Source organism: Lissotriton vulgaris, chromosome 3_1, assembly GCF_964263255.1.
Source record: "Lissotriton vulgaris chromosome 3_1, aLisVul1.2, whole genome shotgun sequence".
Classification (NCBI taxonomy): domain Eukaryota; kingdom Metazoa; phylum Chordata; class Amphibia; order Caudata; family Salamandridae; genus Lissotriton; species Lissotriton vulgaris.
The window spans coordinates 488,702,515-488,722,937 of NC_141689.1; the positions used below are offsets into that span (position 1 = coordinate 488,702,515).

Here is a 20,423-nt window from a genome sequence, read left to right on the forward strand (position 1 = left end):
AAAATACACTTCTTAGCCGCTGTACCTGACTGAAGGTTAAAGAATTTACGCATAGAATCTCCAAAACTATACATTTGGTCAACAATGTGTTCACTTAGCCATGCTTCCTTCTACCCGAAGAAGCTAACACCGCTCCACACGTAGAAGGGACCTGGACCTCGGAAACTTCGCAGGCCTTTTGTTGAGACATTTGCACAACAGAAAATAAAATGCTGTTCCATCTTCAAAATACACCGATATGCTAAACAGGGAGAAAATAGTGAAGGCGATCAAATCAGGAACATTTTGTTTGAAATTGTTTGCTTAAAATTGTAAATGCTGGTCCACTCTACCCAAATCATCTGAGTGGTAACTCAGCTGCCCAGGCTACTCCAGAGTCAGGCTGGCAGCTTCTACCGCTGAACTAGCTGCAGTACCCAGTCATTCCCGTATGAGCGCTGCTGAGCAGCTGCTTCTCCGTCTCTGTGCGAGGGAACCGGGATGAGGGTGAAGTGGTACCGGTTTCGGTTGAGAGGTTTGCAGTCTCAACAAGCACAGACAGCAGCGGCCAGAGAGCGCCGTTGCCCGCGACGTACAGCTGCTTCCAGGAGCACTGGGAAGGGGCGTGTTTGTCCTCAGAGGCTCGAGGCGACGCTGTGACGTGGCCACCCTCTGCCTGCACCCGGAAGCACTCTCGCGCAGGCCCGGCGTCGTTCCCCGGCTGCCGGAGCAGCTGGTGCCCGGCATGGCAGCACCGCAGGGCTGCGGGAGACGTGCCCGACCCCGGGGCTGGTGACTGGATGTGTGAGCCGCCGCCGCCGCCATGGAAGACAAGTACAGCAGCAACGTGATCGGCAGGCTGGGGCCCGTGGAGGTGCCCAACTCCAGGTAATTGCTCTCTCCTCCATGGCAATAACAAACCCGAGAATATTGCGTGACCCCATCAGGAGAAAGTAGGTCAACAATATCCAAACAACAACGGTTTGAAAACTCTAAATCCGGGTAGTAACGTACCGAGCCAGGGTAAAACATATACTGGAATGTTTTTACCCTGGGTGTGAACTAATAACTGATCCCTTTAAAGAAGAGTAACGAATCTATTCAGGATAGTAGCACAACTGGAGCTAAATAAATCTATTGCCTTGTGGAAGTTCTACGTTTCTTCTTTGTACCCGACCTATTACTGTAACTCTTTTATTTATTTTTCAATCCAAAGCAACACGTTTCGTTTATTTTTAGCGTGCTTTTCTGTCTGGCCAGACTGCTTTGGATTGTCTGTTTTATCTACTGTTCATTGCTGAAAAAAGTTTGTTTGTGCTGAGTTTAAGGGATTTAAAAGCATCAAAACTAGATGATCCCACCTAGCCGCTACCCAGTTTAACAGCTGCCTCTCAGATAACTAGCTATGCTTTCTCCATTATCGTTTGTCGATAATGGAGTGTCATCCAGTATCATGAAAAGTATCATCTTTGTAAAACAACATTCCCAGGTTTAGAAGTATTTTCTTGGAGTAGATTATAGGAGACAGTACAAAGATACATCAATGTGAATAACAAGGGATATCAAGTAGAGAGGTATTTCTCAGGTGTTCCTGTGACAGCCCAAATAAGTTGAAGGAGTTGAGTAGTCTGATGGATATTGTATGGGAGTTCTGTATTTTAGCTGCATTCTACAAAAGGGAACTTGGCAGCGGATGAACTGTTCTTAAAGTGGTTTCAATGGACATGAAGGATTATTTTACTACTGTCCTTGCGGTACCGTTTAGAGATGGTCAGTTTCTGTGATAGATAGTTAAGGCTATGTACTTGTGGGGTATATAGGTTTAGATTAAAGAGTCATTTTAGTAAGTACACCGTGACTCAATTGCAATGGCTAGGGGGAGGGGCCGTTGTGATATGGTCATAGTTGTGAAAATTGGAAATAAGCCGGACTGCAGGGTGAAAAGCAGCCTTTAGTGACGCAGCCATGTTTTGGGGGAGTCCGATAAGGAGAGCATTTCAATTGACTAGGTGGGAAAGGATGAGATTGTATAGTAATTTGGAAGTCCTTCAGAGACTAGGTTTAGAATTATGTAAACGTTTGAGGTGAAAAATGCATATTTGGCCATCTTCTGGCACCGAGGTTGAGTTTTTGTCCAAAATGATACCTAGAGATTTGGTGGATTTAATCAGTGTGTGAAAGCATGCCAATCCTATCGCAGTAATACAATTTTCGTTTAGCTGGATGTTGTTGAAGAGAGGAGTAGAAATTCAGTTTTTATGTCATTTAGTTTTAGGTATTTACTTATTATCACCTTTTTAATGTTGAATACACAGGAGGGTAAGGTGTTGTGATCAGCGTTGGCAGACAGCTATGGTATATATGGAGTGTTGAACTTTCCTCACAACAACTATGCGATGAAATATCGCAATTTTTCACAACTAAGATAGATAAGATCTATGATACCATCATTACTGCCAACCGGTCTTCTATAGGAGATTTACCATCTCCACTAGTGGAAGAAGCAACATGCTCAGCCACTCTCAGTGCATTCCCTCCTATTTCCTTGGAAGAGGTACAATGCCTGGTGAGTCAAACCAAGAGTGGCAGTCCTTTGGACTCTATTCCAGCTAGAATGATGCTGGTGGTGGTTAAGACACTGGGCACAGGGATTCAATGGCTGGTAAATCTATCTCTGACCGAAGGCCATGTGCCCCTGGCATGGAAAAAGGCATCGGTAAGACCTATTAGGAAGAACGCCACAATCCCCTGGACGGATTTGTCTAATCTCAGACCGATATCCCTACTTACATCTGTGGGAAAGCTCACTGAAAGACATGTTAACAAGCACCTTTCGAGCTATATCGAACAGGCCGGCAGTCTAGACCACTCGCAATTTGGCTTTAGGCCGAAGCATTGTACGGAGTCAGCACTACTGTCAGTAACGGATGATCTACACATGTACCAGGACAGGGGTTACTCTGTAGTCCTGGTACTGTTAGATCTGTCGGCAGCGTTCAACACTATATCCCATAATATTCTGCTCGAACGGCTTGCTAAGATCGGTCTTGTGCGCTGGCCTGGCTAAGAAGTTTCCTATCAAACCGGACTCAATCGGTCAGTATGGGTACATTTCGTTCGGTGGAAACTGAGATCACCAAGGGGGTGCCACAGGGCTCTTGTTTGAGCCCAACTCTTTTCAACATCTACGTGGCCCCCCTGGCTAAAATCTTGAGAGACTTTGGTTTCATCCCAGTATCATACGCGGATGATACACAGCTCCTGTTTCCTTTCAAAACTCTTACAGACAAAGTGAAAACATCTTTCTCCAATGGCATGAAGGCAGTAGCAAATTGGATGACCTCCAACTGCCTCCAATGCAATGTAGGCAAAACAGAGGTTGTGCTCTTTGGGGAAGCAAAGATCTTGTGGACTCCGGACTGGTGGCCGCAAGACATTGGCCCGGTCCCAGACCCCAAAGTAGTTGTGAAAAATCTAGGAGTGCGCTTAGATCGCGAACTTTTTTTCAAGCAGCATTGTAACATCATTGTGGGTTCCTGCTTCCATGTCATCGGCCTGTTGCGAAAGATCTTTCCCCTGTTACCGGACTTTACCAGAAAAACCTTGGTGCAAGCTCTGACACTTATTCGCTTCGACTATTGCAATGGCCTCCTGTTATCAGCCAATGATGGAATATTAGCCAAACTCCAGATGATTCAAAATACTGCGGCCAGGCTGGTATTAAACGCCCCCCCTAGAACATCGTCTAAACCTCTCTTTGAGAAACTGCATTGGCGCTCAGTCCGTAACAGGGTAAAATTTAAGATCTGCTGTTTAATACACAAGAGCCTAAATGGACTAGGGCCCTTATACTGGAGAGAGAAATTCATCTCATACAACCCGGTTCGGTCTCTTAGGCCCAGTAACCAGCTTCTCCTGAAAGTGCCAGCTGTAAGAAGGGCCAGACAGGGTGGCAAGACCTTATCTGTAGTTGGCCCTATTCTATTGAACAAGCTTCCCCTTGAGTTGAGGCAATGTCCTGAACATCTGAGCTTCAGGAAGAAGCTGAAAACATTTTTGTTTCAGAACTAATTTGCTATCCACTGATTGCTTGAACATGCTTCTGGTGTTTTGGGCGCAGAGATACTCCGGAAGGAGTCGATTCAAGCGCGTTATAAACCCGCAAACCAAAGCTCAGTATCATCTAGGTAGAGATGATACCAGATCCCTAGGTTAGTTAGTACTGATTCTGGGGTTCAATGCACAATGTTGAAAAGTAAGGTTATCAGCATTATTTTAAGTGATGCTGTCTTGTCTCCTGTATTATTATTATTGTTATTATTACTATTTGGCATTTGGTCTAGCTCACAACACCTTCCTGGAGGAGTATCTCAGCACTGCATGCAAAGAGGATAAGACCTTCTAAAACAACCAAGTCTTCAACCCCTTCTTAAAGGAAGTGCAGTCTGAGCTGAAGTGGAGACTAAAAGAAAGTTTGTTCCTATGATAAGTGGGTAAGAGAAAGATCTGCCCCCTTGTCTAGACGTGCATATGGGTGTGCTTTAGCTGAAGACCTTAGACACCTGGGAGGCCAGTAAGGTTTTAGCCTATGAGGCAAAGATCCTGGGCAGGACTTGTGGAGTACCTTGTGTGTCAGACAGCATAGTTTAATAATTACAGACTTTTTAATCTGCATCCAGTGAAACTTCCTGAGAATCAGGGAAGAGGGCGAGTGAGAGGGGAGATTGCAGATTAGACATGCAGCTAATGGGGCTTTATCTTGTCAGCTGTTTGCTTGGGTACAGTTGTTGGAAGCTCATATGTTCAAATCTTGGTACCAGGTCACTCTGTCAGAAGCTATGGTTGAAGCCCATAGTTTTGGTTCTTCCGAACCCTATTGGTCCGGTGGAGGATTCAGCTCAGGCCATTTAATGTTTCTGTGCCTATTATCTCCAGGGGTTTGCCTCTCTTGTCTTCTTTTTTTAGTGTTGCAGTTTACTGTAGTGAATTAACTTGCTCATGTATTCAGGATCTTGACCCAAAGTGCTTTGTGCGTAATACACAGCATCCTTGAAACAACTCTTCGTTTTATAGGCAGTAAATGTAAGGATTTTTATGGAGATGATCAGTGATCATAATTTTAGCCACCAAGTACGATCTTGCTACGTGTATTTTGGACATGTTAAAGGTGTTTTATAAACTTTTTGGGGAAACCGATGTATGCATGATAGCAACCGTTCAAACTGGGTTATACCAATGTCTTCTCCTGGGTCAGTCAAGTGACGGAAGCAGAGTATGGGTGTGAGTTTTCTTTTGAAAATTGCCTCCAGTTTTGTATCTCTGGTGTGTAGAGATTTAACAGTTCCCAAGATAAGGAATAGCAACCTCAGTCAAGGTAATAAAAAGACTCCAATGCCAAGGAAATGACTCTTTTCCCCATGGCTGGCCATTAATAGCTGTCAAGCCAACTATAATCAACCCTCAGCCAGGTAACTGTTTTCTAGCCATTCTGTTAACAGCCACTTGTTATCTCCAGCCTGACCTATTTCCTGTTACAAGCACTGCAAACTTATCACCAGAGCTTTAACAGTTCCCTTCTTACATCCTTACATTAGAATCCAGAAGTTTCCACCCATTCTCTGCAGCAAAAGCTATGTTATAGGTGTGAATAGCATACATTCTAGAAGTGTTGCAGCTTTCGAGTGCTGTCAGAGTTTCAGATGGCCTTCTGATGATTTCAATACATATCTGAATTTGCTTCAGGTTGTGAAGATTATGCTGCTGCTAGTGTGTATGTCTGTTCATTGTTTGATGACCGTGTTATGTTCATTGGTTTGTGAGAGTATGATCTTGGTGTCTCCTGGAAAGGGACCAAGCAGAGGGCTTTACCAAAGTAAACGTGTCCACTGCCCAGGATTAGTGTGAATAGCATTTTTCCTGATGTTGGGTGCACAGGAGTGTGTATATATACACTCCAACCCTGCAGGGTGCATTTAGCTTTCACCGGGACAAAGCTTCCCCTTGCAGAACATTACAAACATGAGAAATTCCAAAGCCCAGTTCCTGGAACAGCTTTTTGCTTTATGTTCAAATTATAAGATGCAGCAATCTTCATTTCCTTATGCGTTTTTGCTTTTCCACTAAGCTTTGTTCACAGCGGAGTTGTCATACAATGTAAATAGTTATTTCACTAGAGAAAGTATCATTTGAATGATTAAAGTGCGGTGACTGGACGCTATTTCAGCATTATCATAATTAGCACAGTTACTCTATAAAATAACTATTTACGTTTTAAGTGCATTCTGGGAATTGCAGGCCATGTAGTGTATTTTGTAAATGTGGTGTATTTTGTAAAGTGCACAGCTGCCCCAACGGGGCGTCCCGGCGCTGTATAACGCTGTGGAACCCTTCCTGGCTCTCCCTGTGAGATGCCCCTCCTGGGCACCCCTAAGGTGAAGCCAGGCATCCCAGTGTTGTAGGGCAGTTGTGGAGATTAAGCAAGCTATTGCCCAAAGTTGCAGCGTGGGACCCATGATTAGAGTAGGCGCCGAGGCGAGAATTATCGAGTCCGCGGACATTGAGCCCAAGACCCTGCCGCGTCTGGACTTGAACCCTGGTCCCGGGCCTGATCTCTGCTTCAGAGTCTGCCGCTCTAACCAGTGAGCCACACTTCTCCACATATACTACATGCCGTAGAGTCACGTGCTAGCCCTGATTTAAAAGCATGAGACATTTCATTCTGAGCCAGCTCACCTGTGAACAAGGCTTATTGGGAAAGCTGAAACGCACAAGGAAATGGATGTTGCTGTAGATGGGAGGACCCCCACCTTAATTTTAACTTGACAGATTCACTTTACATTATTAGATGTATCTTCTCTAAGTATTTCTCCGGTATATTTGCGTGCTAAATATAATGCATAACTCTCTTTATTTTTTACCATATAGATTAAAAAAATCACATATCAACTCTGTATAATTGTTGGGGCTTTATGGTTGTACTGATCAAGTTTTTAGGTCTCGCCTGGCGAAAGCAGCGCAGCAGCGCATGCGCTGCTTTCACCATGGAGAGGACCTTTTGTAATCCGTTCTCCCCGTGGGCTTACGTGCACATGTCTGCATGGACAAAGATGGCTGCTCTCGCTATCTGTCCAAAGCAGACAGCATGCGTGTGCCCATGGGACAGTGGGCAGTCTGCCGCCATCTTGTTAAACACACCAGCTTCCTTCAACTCTGGCTCCTTCAAGAGATGTGCTCGCGCGACGTGCTTTCACTTTAAAAAGTGCATGTGCGATGGACCCAGAGTTGAAGGAAGCCGGCGCGCACCTCACCATCATTCTTTCAGCCACTGCTGACTTTGGAAGAAACACCGCTTCCATCTCTGATCTGTAAGTTTAGTATTTAATCAAAGTACAAGCTTGAAAATTTCAGCTTCCTACACCAAAGTTACTACTGAGACAGGACGGCTTTAAGGTAATAACACGTTAAGTGGGCATTGCTACCGAATAACCAACGTTTTTTGTGAGAGCTCAGTCAGTTTTTTTGTTGCCAATTGAGCCTTGCAAATATAGCCACTTTAGAGCCAAAAGACGTAATTGTATTTCTGAAAAGGTAACGTTGTTACCTAAAAGGCTCGCTGGCTGAAGGTATTGCACGTTTGGGAGAGATAGATATATAGAGCTTTATCAAGCCTGACTTGTAACAAGGCTTGGCATAGCTGAGTTGGTACTGGCTAAGAGACTGATTCAAGAAAGGTCTTTTCACATAAGGAAATTGTGGTAACATTACTTGTAGCTTGATAGCTATTACTATAACCTTCTTCCCCAGTGTAATGTTTCCTTAAGAAGTATTTTCCCGTTTGATAAGAAGCATGTTGTTTACGCAGAGGTACTTTCTCTACCTGTCATTGACTATACCGGTTTACCTGTCAATGCGTGCTAAGTGAAATAGGCATAGCGGGGACCGGTCAATCAATGTGCTGTTTATAGAACGTTATGAATGTTTACAAAACGTAACTTTAATTTGTATTGAATGGAATTGAGTTACCACAACATATTTGTTTACTTGTGTCGTACTAAGCCCTGTGCAATAAAGGGTCACTGTTGAAGAAGGGCTTTGGAGCCACAGATCTCAAGACATCTGAAAGATGGAAAGAACCACAGGGCTTGATGCGCTCCTGTGACATTTGTGGTCAGATCTCTCTTCTAAAAGTGATGCGGGGTGAAATCTGAATCCATTCTAATGTAGCTACATTTCTTAGGACAGCTTACTCACCGACTCAGTGCACGCAGATCACTGGAGTCTTCCGGTTTCCTCTGGAACACCAGCTTACTGGAGACAGGACCAGTAGGTCTATCATTCAATAAGAAATCAGTATTGTGTATGTGCATCATACAACCCGCCCACTACTGGAAGCCGGACAGTACAGCATCTAAGTACCATGCCTGGAGTACAGTTATGCTCAGTGGCCTCGCAATCAACGAACAACACAACCAATAAACAACGAGCAGGTTTTACCTACCCAATAATAAACAAGCTTACTGTTTTCAAGGCCTCACATCCAATGAACATCTGGCAGCCAATCCTTTAACTAGAGTACCCACAGTCAATCCACCGCCACGTGTTTGTGTTTGAAGCAGCGGCGATTACCTGGGCCTGACAAATTTGGACTCTGACAGCTGTAATTACTAGTTAAAAGAATCCAGATAAAGGAAAACAATCATTTGCAATGCAATCGGTCTCGCATTTACGCGAGTTTAAGCCGTCGGCATTGTAAATGACAATGCTTTTTATTTATGCTTCAAAAACCTAAATAAATCATTTACAATGCCAATAGCTCAAACCTGCGTAAATGCGATACCTGTTGCATTGCAAATGCTTGTTTCTGTTGCTATCCTCATTTCCCCCGTGGACATAGCAGGTATTAGGCTTTTTTTGTGTAATAGTGTATATCATGTAAATATCAGGTTTATTAATGTTCACAGCAAATCACGTAGTCTATTGAATACCGCCCAGTTACTCACATAAACAACCATAATAAAAATTAAACAATCAACATAGTACCGATTGACTACCAGGATTTATTAAAAAAAACAACAACAAAAAAATATATATATATAATTTCAATAGTATCAAACACCGGATGGTGGGGTGTCCAATGTTTATTTGTATGAACATTTAGTGGTCTCTGCAGGGAATACTTTATGTATTAGGGTCTTGCTATATAGTTCCCAAATGCCACTCCGCAGATTTATTTTTACCGTAATCTATCTTGCATGCCAGGGTAATAGGAGAGCATATCCATTTGCTGTTGGTAAAGTATTTGTGGTAGTGTAAGGACAGTTAACTCCTTTGAGAGATTTCTGTTTGAAATCAGTGTACATCACCTAAGCACTCATCCCGCAGAGATTTTTGACCTTCATTGAAGCATTTTGAAGTTGCTAGAATTACATTTGCGTCTATATCCCATCCCATGAATTTGCTAGGACCATCTGGTGGTTTTGTTCGATCGTAACAACCAAACCTTTCCTACATGTAAAAAAAGAACATCTGTTCCTTTTAGAAGATATGACTATAATGTGTATGATTACTGACATACTGTACTTGAATTGCAGGGCAGGAGCTAAATACTAGTATATCCTGACTGCTGGACCCTGATGGAGGGCCATAGCAGTACTCTTGATGGACATTGCAGAGTAACCATTCACAGCCCCAGGATCCAGAAAAAGGAATTGTAGTACCTTTGTTAACATTGTATTTTATTTACTTTAGGGAAAATAGGCTAGTGAAACTATTGATTAGGGTTGTGTGAATAAATGGAGGGTGACTATTAGTTAGGTGATTTATCTTCCTCCACATTTTGGGAATGTCCGGGATATTTGAGAGCATATTGTTTGGAGCCCCATAGAAAACCATAGGGCAGAGTACCAAAACATGGCATGTCCCTGGTATAATTTTGACAAATCAGAGGGCTCATTCCTGGAAAAGAAGCTGATGTGGCAGACCTAGCTTATTGGACACTCTAGAAGCCACTAGTAACGACAGACCACATTATGGACCTACACTCGCCTGTGCATACTCCCTTATGTAGATGATAAATGTATATTGTCATTCAAAATCGTGGTTATGTTCTTGTGTAAATAAATAGCATCTCAGAGCTGGTTACTATGCACAAGTAACACACTAAGAACAAAATCGTGGAATTTCAGACTTGTTCTGTTTGGTATATTGTAATTTCCACTTAGCCTTGTTTGTTTTCATCTTCATCCTGAGCAACATCATCCCCTTTAGAAGCTGTGACGGGAGGCATAAATAGAGAGTCGAACATCTGATGTGTAAGTGTATTTTGAGTTGGAAATAGCAGCAGCCAAGAAGTGTAGGCCTACTCTCATTCCTTTTGGGTAAAATGTATTTAGCCTGTGTTATTAATGTGTGACTTTTACCCATAGCACGCTCGATAAGGAAGCTGAGCAAGAAGGTAATTAATGGAAAGCATTTCTTTTGACAGAAAGCACTGGCACTTAAAAATCTAGTTTTTGGATTCCTCGAGAGTCATTAATGCTTGTGTTACTGCAGAGAGTTATTAAGATAGTTTAGCTGCGGTACTTTATGATCCGACACAACAAATTAGTGTATATGGGAAGATTCATTCCTTATACAATTTATGTTTTTACCATGATGGCTTTTATGTGTAGCTAGGTGAAAACTAATGGGGTGTATCGCTTAATAACTGGACTGGACTGTTCAGCAGGGAGTAGATGGATTCATCAGACACCTTACATTCCATCACAAAGCCTTCGATTCCTGCTGTACCCCCTCCATCTGAGCTGCCTCACCCCACTTCTTATCACTACATTGCTACGCCCTTTGCAGTTCCTCTGGAATCTGAGCTGCTCCTCTGGTGTTATCTGTGGTGCTATTTACTCCCATTAACTGGCACTGCTAACCTACTCATGCCATGTGCTGCACGCCATTCCACTTTGGTACCCAGTTGTAATATCACAATGTAACACCCTTGGCATTGTCAGTCATTTTGCCTTATGAATAGTGAAACAATATCTACCAAGCTTCACCACCACTCAATGAAGCTACATCATGGACCGCATCAGTGCAAACTTTACTGTATGTGGCGAAAATAAGCATTCACTAGTCTCAGCCACGTGCCACCTCTTCTGTGAATTACAAGCGTGAAGAAATCTTTTTGTTTGAGTAGTTACATCGACTGTTTAATGTCCTTTTTATTAAATATATTTACGTGCATGCTTGTAATGAGATGTAAATACCTCCGTATTTAAATAATGCACAAGATCAATACATATGTTTGAAAAGTGATAATGTTTCTGTTTTTTTCAGGTTGACAAGATACATTGTGCTGCTGTGCTTCACAAAGTTTTTTAAGGCATTAGGAATCTTTGAATCGTATGATCTATTGAAGATTGTCCACATTGTACAATTTATCTTTATTTTAAAATTAGGGTAAGTCGTTTTCATTTAATTTACTATAGTTAATGCATTTTGGTTATTGCTCTCTGAGGCTTAAGTAAAGGAACACCAATTGGTGATGGGACTGTCCTCATCTGACATAACTTTTATACCAACTTTAATAGATGAGCGCTCTAACTTACTCCTTGACCCCCCGCATTAAATGTTATGCCTCTTTATCACCACTTGCGGTAAGATCATAGCCTGCACTTAGTGTAAACAGTTATAATCATTTCAAACCGTGCCCTTATTGCAGAGGGTTGTATTATATTTCCCAAAGCTCTTCCCACCTCCCAATGTATGTCTGAGGCTTGAACTAGTCTTCTTTCTTCAGTGTCAGCAAATAGTCAAAAAGGGCCCCCTAAACATCTCTTTGCCACAACGTTTTTAGTTGCATTGATGAGAATAACTCTGCATCATCACTTGGCGTGGGCGTGGTCCCTTCAACCAGGTCATGGCTACATGCTGTTTTGCTAACAGAATCAATAAAACTGATAGTGGTCTCATTGGTTTGGGTTAGTTGTGTGGGGTCAATATGAAGATATAGTATGTTAGTGACTATGGCTGCAGCTTCTTTTCAGAAGTCCTGTATGGCAGTGCATTGTCATGCTAAATGTATGAAATTATGAAGTTAATATGGCATTGAGTGCCGCTGCTACACATAAGGCCATTGGAAGCATCAAATATGTGTTGTTGTAGAGGGGAGTAATAGATATGGTTGCTGAACTTAAAATGCAGGAGTTTGAGCCTATATTTCATAGTTTGCAAACTTTCCAGCAGTCTTTGCAAACAGCCGTATTTCCAGAAGTCTTTTCAGTCATCATATTTAAGTTCCTTTGTCATTGTTTATGGGATGGATGTGCACTGGGGGAAGGCACCTCAATTATTATGAATCCTAAAGCTTGAAATCCAGTGTCTAGTTTCTTGTGTTATCAGTTGGATCAAAGGAGAGAGTTCAGGTGGTTCCATCGGCAAGGAAGGTAAGGGTAAACTCGATGCCTGCCATAGTATGTAGTAAGTAAAGGTATGTAAGGGGGTACTTACTCTTCCTGTGTCTCATAAGTGGTCAATTGTTATAAATGTGTACTCTACAAATCAGTGTCCGGGATGCATCGGCTCCCTTTTGTGCATTCTGTCTATCATCATTTTTGTCATTATCTGTGATAACAAAGGGTTATTCTTCAGCATGGGGGGTATATCCGCACCAGACCCTCCTGCAGACTGATAACCCTCCAGCATTATACTGTGCACCACACTGTATGCAATATCTAGATTTAGACCGATTTGCCAATGGTACCATTTGCAACATACCAATCTCTTATCTTTCTCCATGACAAAACCACATTTGTAAATCGAGTCTCTATTCCAGTGTGAAGGGGACTCCAGATTCCTACACAGTGGAGCTGAGATGAGCAGATGTACCTTGGATTTAGGCTAGTTCATTCGTGTTACAGCCAGGTCACCAATTCTGACCAACTCACTGATCACAGGGAAAGGGTACTTAGTAAATTCTAAGTTGATGATATTCCTCTGTTTACACATAGAAACACTCGCCTTCTATGTGGAAGACTCTTCCCTCAGTCAGAACAGCAAAGGTTCTGATGCTATGAGAAGAGGAACAGTGAGAGAGGACATATTTGACTGGTGCTTCTGCTAGGAGGGCAGAGTTCAGACATCTGGTTTATGCAGTTATTGATGTGCACTTTACCATGCGGAACAGTGTATTGAAGTTTAATCAAGTCAATAAAGTAGGAACCAAGGCCTAAGAACCTCAAGCAGAAAGGGCAACTCCAAGAAAGCTAAATTCCTCCCAGCATTCAAAATCAGTGACCTCTCCTTTATGAGATGTCGCCCTGCTGAGACAAAACCTGCTTGATCCAGCAGGATCAGTCTATCCATTAGTGGCAACAGTCTGGGTGCAATTACTTTATTTAATTATCTAAATGTAACAGCAAAAGTGTCTGATAGGATTAGCATTGTGTCTTCTTGTTGTTCGACTGGCTTTAAAAGTACCTTAATGATGTAGTTATAGGTGGGAGCATCCCTTTGTGCAATGGCTTACCTACTTCGAGTAAAAGACACGCAAGGATTTCTTTCTACTCTTAATAAAATTCATTTGTGAGGTTATCTGATCCTGGGGCTTTACTGTTGGCCATATTGTTTAGATCTTAACTTTGGAGATAGTGAAAGTTTACAGCAAAAGTTTGCCTCATACAACACCTACCCAGGCAAGGGCTATGTTGTCAAGGTAGGCTAGAGCTCACAACAAACCTGCTGATATATTGGACATGTATAATTTAGAGTGATACATCACAAATAGTTCAACAATTCCTTCAGTGTTACCCACTATACTACCATCTTTTTGTGTGTTGCAGTAATATTTTTGGAACTCTTCATGTGCCTAAGAAGCCATGTAAATGTTCTAAAGGGTCTGTCTCACTCAACATAGCTACAGGCAAGAGCGTGTGTACTCACGTATTTCAGTTTGCGATCATAAACTCTCTATAGGAGAGGACAACCTTTTTGATTTCTCGGAGTACCTCAGGAGCCGAAGTCTCCTTATATGTTGACTCCATGGCCCTTTTGGATGTCTCCAGTTGGGACATCTGCTGTTCATATAAATTTGGGCACACCAATGTGTTTATATATGGTAATCAAACTAAGATCGGTCATAAAGGCTTCCCAAATGTGTCGTGCCGAACTTACATTTTATTCAAAGTAGTAATCGTGAGTGAATGTGCACAATGAGTTGGGACACATAACTCCTCCAATGGAACTAGAGATTGTGTTGTCTAAGTACAGTTGCAATATCCATCTCCAGTAGCACTGGAAAGTATTTGAATAATGTGCCTGGGATGTATATTATGTCCTTCAACCTCAATGATTTGCCACCAAATACCAACCAGTAGTCTGTTTGAGCATGAGTCCTGCCCCGAGACGTAGTAAGTGTAAATTCGTCTTAGTTCATACAGCCAACTCCAATAGTCCACCACAGCTATCATTTCCAAATATGCCATGGTGCTTATGCAGCTCAGGACACATGGGTGTTATGGGTCTTGAATCTGTCGAGTATGGGATCTAACGGCAAGTTGAAATATCTGCTACTTAATATGTTGATCATGTTATAAGTACAGCATACTTTATAAGCTTTCAAAGAATTCTGGGTATCCTTTTTATGAGCGAATGCATTCATCAGTGTTATAGAGGCAGTAGGTACCAGTATGAACCTGGCATTGATATCTATGTGTGACCTCACCGGCTTGAAATCGTGGAGTGGTATGTTAGTATCACTACTTCCCTAGAGTAAGTGCTATAATAAGCAAAGTACCATATTGGCCCAGTTCAAGTCAAATATTGAACCATGCCTAAAGCAAGGTGGATCTCCTGTAGGAGATCCACATCTATTCTTTGTCTTTTTAGGTACGCAGACGCTAGCTTGAGTATTCTTGGGGTTTGTTTAGACTTTCTTATATTCCAGGTGAAAGGTTTTAAGCTGCGCTCCAGCCATTTCTCCAGAGTACTCAAAAGATTTGTTGTTAAGAAGTGCTGTTTTGTATATCCTAGTTGTGTAGAGTGAAGAATGTTTATAGTCTAGTATAGTGGATAGGTTGCAATACTCTCTGCTGTAGCCTTGTGTATGTTCTCCTCTTCTTAATCCCTCCGACCACACAGAGATCTCCAATTTTCTTTGGTCTGCTCTGTCCCCAAAAAACAAACAAAACAACAACCATCACTCCCTGGGGTGTATACCAGAGGCATAGAGTACCACTGACTACCCTAAGCCGTCAGGTACTACTTAACCCCCTTTTAATGTTTAGTATTTACTTATACACTAAGAGGAGTTGACATGCAATTCGGGCCCTCGATCTGGCCCCCATCACAGACTTAACTATTATGAGTCATAGTACCAAGAATGCAAACATCAGTACATGGTCTTTGTGCCCCAAGTATTACAGTGCAGGCATCTGACTATTTACTGCTTAGTCACTGGAGGCCTATCCCTCATCCAGAGTCTTCTTGTCCCAAAGTTCATCATGCAGCGTGAGATCTTCCCTTTTCTTCCTTATACTCCGCTCTTTGACGTACCTGGCTATAAAGTCAGGGAAAAGAGAAATGCATACACCTTGATATTCATTCCAGCCCCTCTCCCTGGCAAGACGAAGGACTATGTTCATGGTCTCAGTAGTTTAGTTTAGGAAATGAGCATTGATAGGCTTGAACACTGCGCCAGGCTGGAGGGCCAGAGTATAGTGGCCTATGTATGCATCTGAGAATTGTGGTCTGCCGAAGATGTCAAGGGGCATATTTTCTCTGGCGGTTTAAGGGTTTCCCATATCAATAGGCTCAGCAGTGTCCAGAACTCTAATATCATTGTGCTTCGAACGAGCCTCATGGTTCTCGTCTTGGACTTTATCAACTTTAGTACTTTTTCTATGCAGAGCAGTGTGTCATGTTGGAACCATCCCCCATGTCTTAAATGTGCGGTTCTGCCTGATCGGTTCTTCTGCCTTTTCTATGTAACCTCCTCTTCATGCGATTGAGCTGCATAGTGAGTGCATCTATTTTATTATCAGTAGTTTTAATATTGCTTTTCTCTTTGTTGCACCTGTCGCCTCCTGCAACCCGGACTCCACCTGTGTAGGCTGCACAGATTTTGATCTGATGTATTCATCCTGCACAACTAAGTTTACAGCTGTTTGACTCCTGCTGAAATATGTAGGTGTGTAGAGTTTCTCCAAGGGGCCATACCTCCTCCTTGCCCCCAGAAGCCTGCATCGAGCATAGCATTAAAAAAAATCAGTAGTCCATTACCATATCAGCGCAGCCTCCACTGGGGAGCACATGGGGAGGTGGAGGTACTGGGTACCTGGCCAATTAAGGACCAGCATCACATGGGGTGTAAGACGTGAGGCCCTGATGTGCCCCCAGTTTTAGCCAGGACCCCCATTCCAGTTAGACAACCAGATCAAGTCCGCAATCAGCTATTCTGTGCTATCTGTGGGTCATAGTATAAAAGTGCAATGCAGCATCCATCCGGTCTTATCTCCATAATACGGGGGCATCACAGTGTCCACCCTGCACGAGTGAGCCCAGCCTGGTCTGATATTAAGGCCGTGCATGATCATGGTACCAGGCCCCGTGTTCACACCACATGCCCTACACAGCTCTGCCCCAATGTGGATGGGGCCTTTCAATTGATCTCTAATTGGCTGAAATTGGCTGATCGACATTTTCTTCCTTGGGGTCCCTGGTCCTGACCCATTACTCTAGGCTTTCTTCACCACTTTCTTTCCTGAGGCCCAGCAGGAGCTAAAAGAATCACCACCCTTCAAGTGATGGACAGTACCCAGTCGGGATGCCGCTGAGACCAAGGGGCCCACAGATTGAGAGCCACCTACTCTAGTAAGGATAGCTCTTGAATGTCAGGATACTTGGCAGATTTCACATGTGCATCTTGGTCAGCTGCACCCTGTCACCTATGAAGAGTTGACTGTATTGATTACTGCCTTCTAGCACATAACAGGGGAGAGGTTGGCGCCACGGCCAGGGCGACTGACGCTGGAAGCTGGGGATCGCGGTACGATTCCTGGCGCCAGCAGCAGATTAGCTCAGCACCATGTGACTCTGGGCAATAGCTTGCTTAATCTTCCCGACGGCCCCCAGCGCCTGGAGACCCTTACGGGTGATTGCTCGCGCTTTACAAATGTGGATTATTATTATTATTAACAGCAAGTTCTTGGTGTGGGGCATTTGAAACTGTGTTCCATCTCCTTTCTCCCCATGTAGACTCTGTTTAGAGCCTTCTGCTCTGGGGCTCCGTCCACAACTTAGCTCATTGACCATGCTCTGGATCTATGCCTATTAAGCTTTTGACCCACATGTTTTTTCACCTAGGAAAGTTAGAGAACTAATATCTAATCGTGTCACCACCTAGATACCGTTGAGTTTGGGCACTTAGAAATACTTAAGGCATCTAAGCCTAGGTAAGCATTATTTTCATAATCCTGATACAACAAAAAAGTGCCATTACTTTCTGCAGTCTGTTTAGAAAACTAAAATACGAAGCAAAAAAGATTCTTTAATTTCTTCCAGAGAGAAGATTTCTGCTTTCACTGTGTTGGAAATAATGAGTGTTAGTTGGGCCTTCATGATTGCTACCAGATTTTTCACTTTCCGTACGGATGTACCACGAATGCCCTAGCTTTTCTGACAATATGGGTGGGCTCTAGTGAGAGGCTTTTTACCCTATCATCTTTATTTCTCTTATTGTGTGATTTATCGTCAAATAGTTATGACTCATCTGCTCTTCTATAGCTAATAGATATGTTCACTTTTTCATCGAAGATGGATCGAATTTGAGTAGAGACCGTGAGCAATCTGCATTACTGATGGTTTGTAAATCTATGTTAACTAATCATTTTAATTTGCTGAAGAGGATCGTTCTGGGGTAGGCAGGAAGAAAAGGTGTGGTAACACTGACCCCTGTTGAACCTTACAAGTCTGAATTTGTGAGTAAGACTGAAATGGTGGAATTGAGACCATGTGTGAAGTCCTAAACCAAATTATTTTGCCCAAGTCTTGGTCACTGCACAGTTGCCAAGTTCCTGTGATCTCATAATGAAGATTATCGGGTCAGTGGCACTCTGCCAGTTTTCACCAGTTTTGCTCCCTATTGTTGTGAAAATAGGAAGTAATAAATGCACAGAACTCACTCCTCCAGATAAACGCCCTGGCTACATAAAATAAAGACCCTTAGTTACATGTTTATTAGAATCACTTCTTTAATCTTTTAAAATACTTCCATGAGCAATGGGAATCAGTTTTTTTACTCCCAAATTCCAAAGCTGTCTAGTAAAATATAGCTATTTCAGCACCTCTATGGAGGCCTGGCAGTAATGTAAAAATCAGCTCGTAATGCAAGAACTATAAATGCTCCTGCACCATTACCATCCATCGCAAGCCTCAGGTCATCTGTTACAAAGATTAATACTAATTCTGTCCATTGGCGTGGATAAAAACCTAAGATGGGGGTAAATAGCCACAATTGGACATGCTGTAAAATGAGTTTGGGTAAAGTTGAACAACACCTTTCTACAAAAACACAGAGACTACACTTGCTGGGAAATAATTATTGTGGTTCTGAAATTCAATTATGATCATAAGAAGTGATGGTAGTTCCTTATAAACCTTTGGGAGGGTGATATCCAGTGTTGGAACCGCTACGTAGTTACACAGAGTATGCACAGAACTCACTCCTCCAGATAAACGCCCTGGCTACATAAAATAAAGACCCTTAGTTACACGTTTATTAGAATCACTTCTTTAATCTTTTAAAATACTTCCATGAGCAATGGGAATCAGTTTTTACTCCCAAATTCCAAAGCTGTCTAGTAAAATATAGCTATTTCAGCACCTCTATGGAGGCCTGGCAGTAATGTAAAAATCTGCTCGTACTGCAAGAACTATAAATGCTCCTGCACCATTACCATCCATCGCAAGCCTCAGGTCATCTGTTACAAAGATTAATACTAATTCTGTCCATTGGCGTGGATAAAAACCTAAGATGGGGGTAAATAGCCACAATTGGACATGCTGTAAAATGAGTTTGGGTAAAGTTGAACAACACCTTTCTACAAAAACACAGAGACTACACTTGCTGGGAAATAATTATTGTGGTTCTGAAATTCAATTATGATCATAAGAAGTGATGGTAGTTCCTTATAAACCTTTGGGAGGGTGATATCCAGTGTTGGAACTGCTACGTAGTTACGCAGAGTAATACGCTTGCTAGCGTATTACTCTGCCATATAAGGTGAAAACGAGTCCAAGATAAGGAATTACTTTGAGATATAGTCACTATCTCTTCTGAAATAGTGTGCAAAAAACTGATGACAAGACTGTTAGTGTATTTTTAAATTAAGAATAGATGGTGTTACATTTCTCCTCAGAGACATTGGCAATTAAGTCAGGTTGTCCCTGGAAATGTGTGTAGTGGCCTTACATTTGCCATGTTTTGGCAAATGTAAGGCCAACCTGAGTCACCCAGCCTTATTTTGCAGTAGGTCCAATTGCAGCTATTTGAGGATGCCAACCACCTTGATTCCCTTCCCTCCCTCCTCCCCCCCTCCCCCCCCCCCCCCCCACCACATCTTAGACGCTTCAAAATGTCACATTTGGAAGAGGTCTGCATTCTGTTAAAGAAGTATAAACCTTTCATCTTTTGATGTTCTCTTCAGAAATATGGCAGTATATTTTGAATCAAAGTACCTGTCGTACATACGGATAAGTTGCAAATAGTGGGTATGAATTGTGCACTGAATTGCAGCGTGATCTATGTACTAATGGGTCGTAATGCAAAATGCTCATTTTCAGAAGGTTGCAAAATCACCAGCCTGATCAGTATTAATTAGGCAGGTTGCTATTTGCGATCCCCTACAATTGGCCATGATCACTGGAATGGTGACCTGCAAGGGAAAGCAGACCTCTCTCTCTTTGTTCACTTTCCAATATTGGCAAAACATTATTTGCAAAGAAGCCTGTGTCCCCTAAAAGCAAGCATTGGCAAAACCAAAAGATGTCACCCTAAAAATCTATTGGCTCTAACAGTGTCTTTTCTTCATGCTCTGCATCAACAAAGCAGATGCTGTTCAGCATGAAGAAAATATATATTGTTTGCAAAATAGAAAAACTAAGCTGAATGATATGGTATCTGGGCTGTCTTTTGTAGGCATTTACATGCTTGAAATAGGAGTGCGCACGTACAAAATGACATAACCAAGCAGCTGCATCATCTTAAGTGTAGGTGACCGCAACATGGAAGAGCGGGGAGAGGACATAGAAGCATGTCCGGACGAATAAGAGAAATATAGGTTGGGAGAGGGCCAGAGAAGCACACAGACAAGAGAGGGTAACCAGCTCAAATATGGCCTTTTTAAATGTTAATGTGGTACAGAAGCAGGTCGGGGAGTGCAGCAACATGGAGCTGT

General features: G+C 42.6%; 1 protein-coding gene across 1 annotated transcript in view; it reads left to right on the plus strand.

The window, feature by feature from the left end:
• The first annotated feature begins 439 nt into the window (after positions 1-439).
• Positions 440-20,423, plus strand: part of SLC30A5 (solute carrier family 30 member 5) — a 238,017-nt gene continuing 218,033 nt past the window's right edge. Inside the window, exons 1-2 of the mRNA XM_086960714.1 lie at positions 440-867; positions 11,308-11,430. Of these exons, the coding sequence (XP_086816840.1) occupies positions 803-867; positions 11,308-11,430 (188 nt within the window). The 5' untranslated portion in view covers positions 440-802. The remainder of the gene's footprint in view (positions 868-11,307; positions 11,431-20,423) is intronic.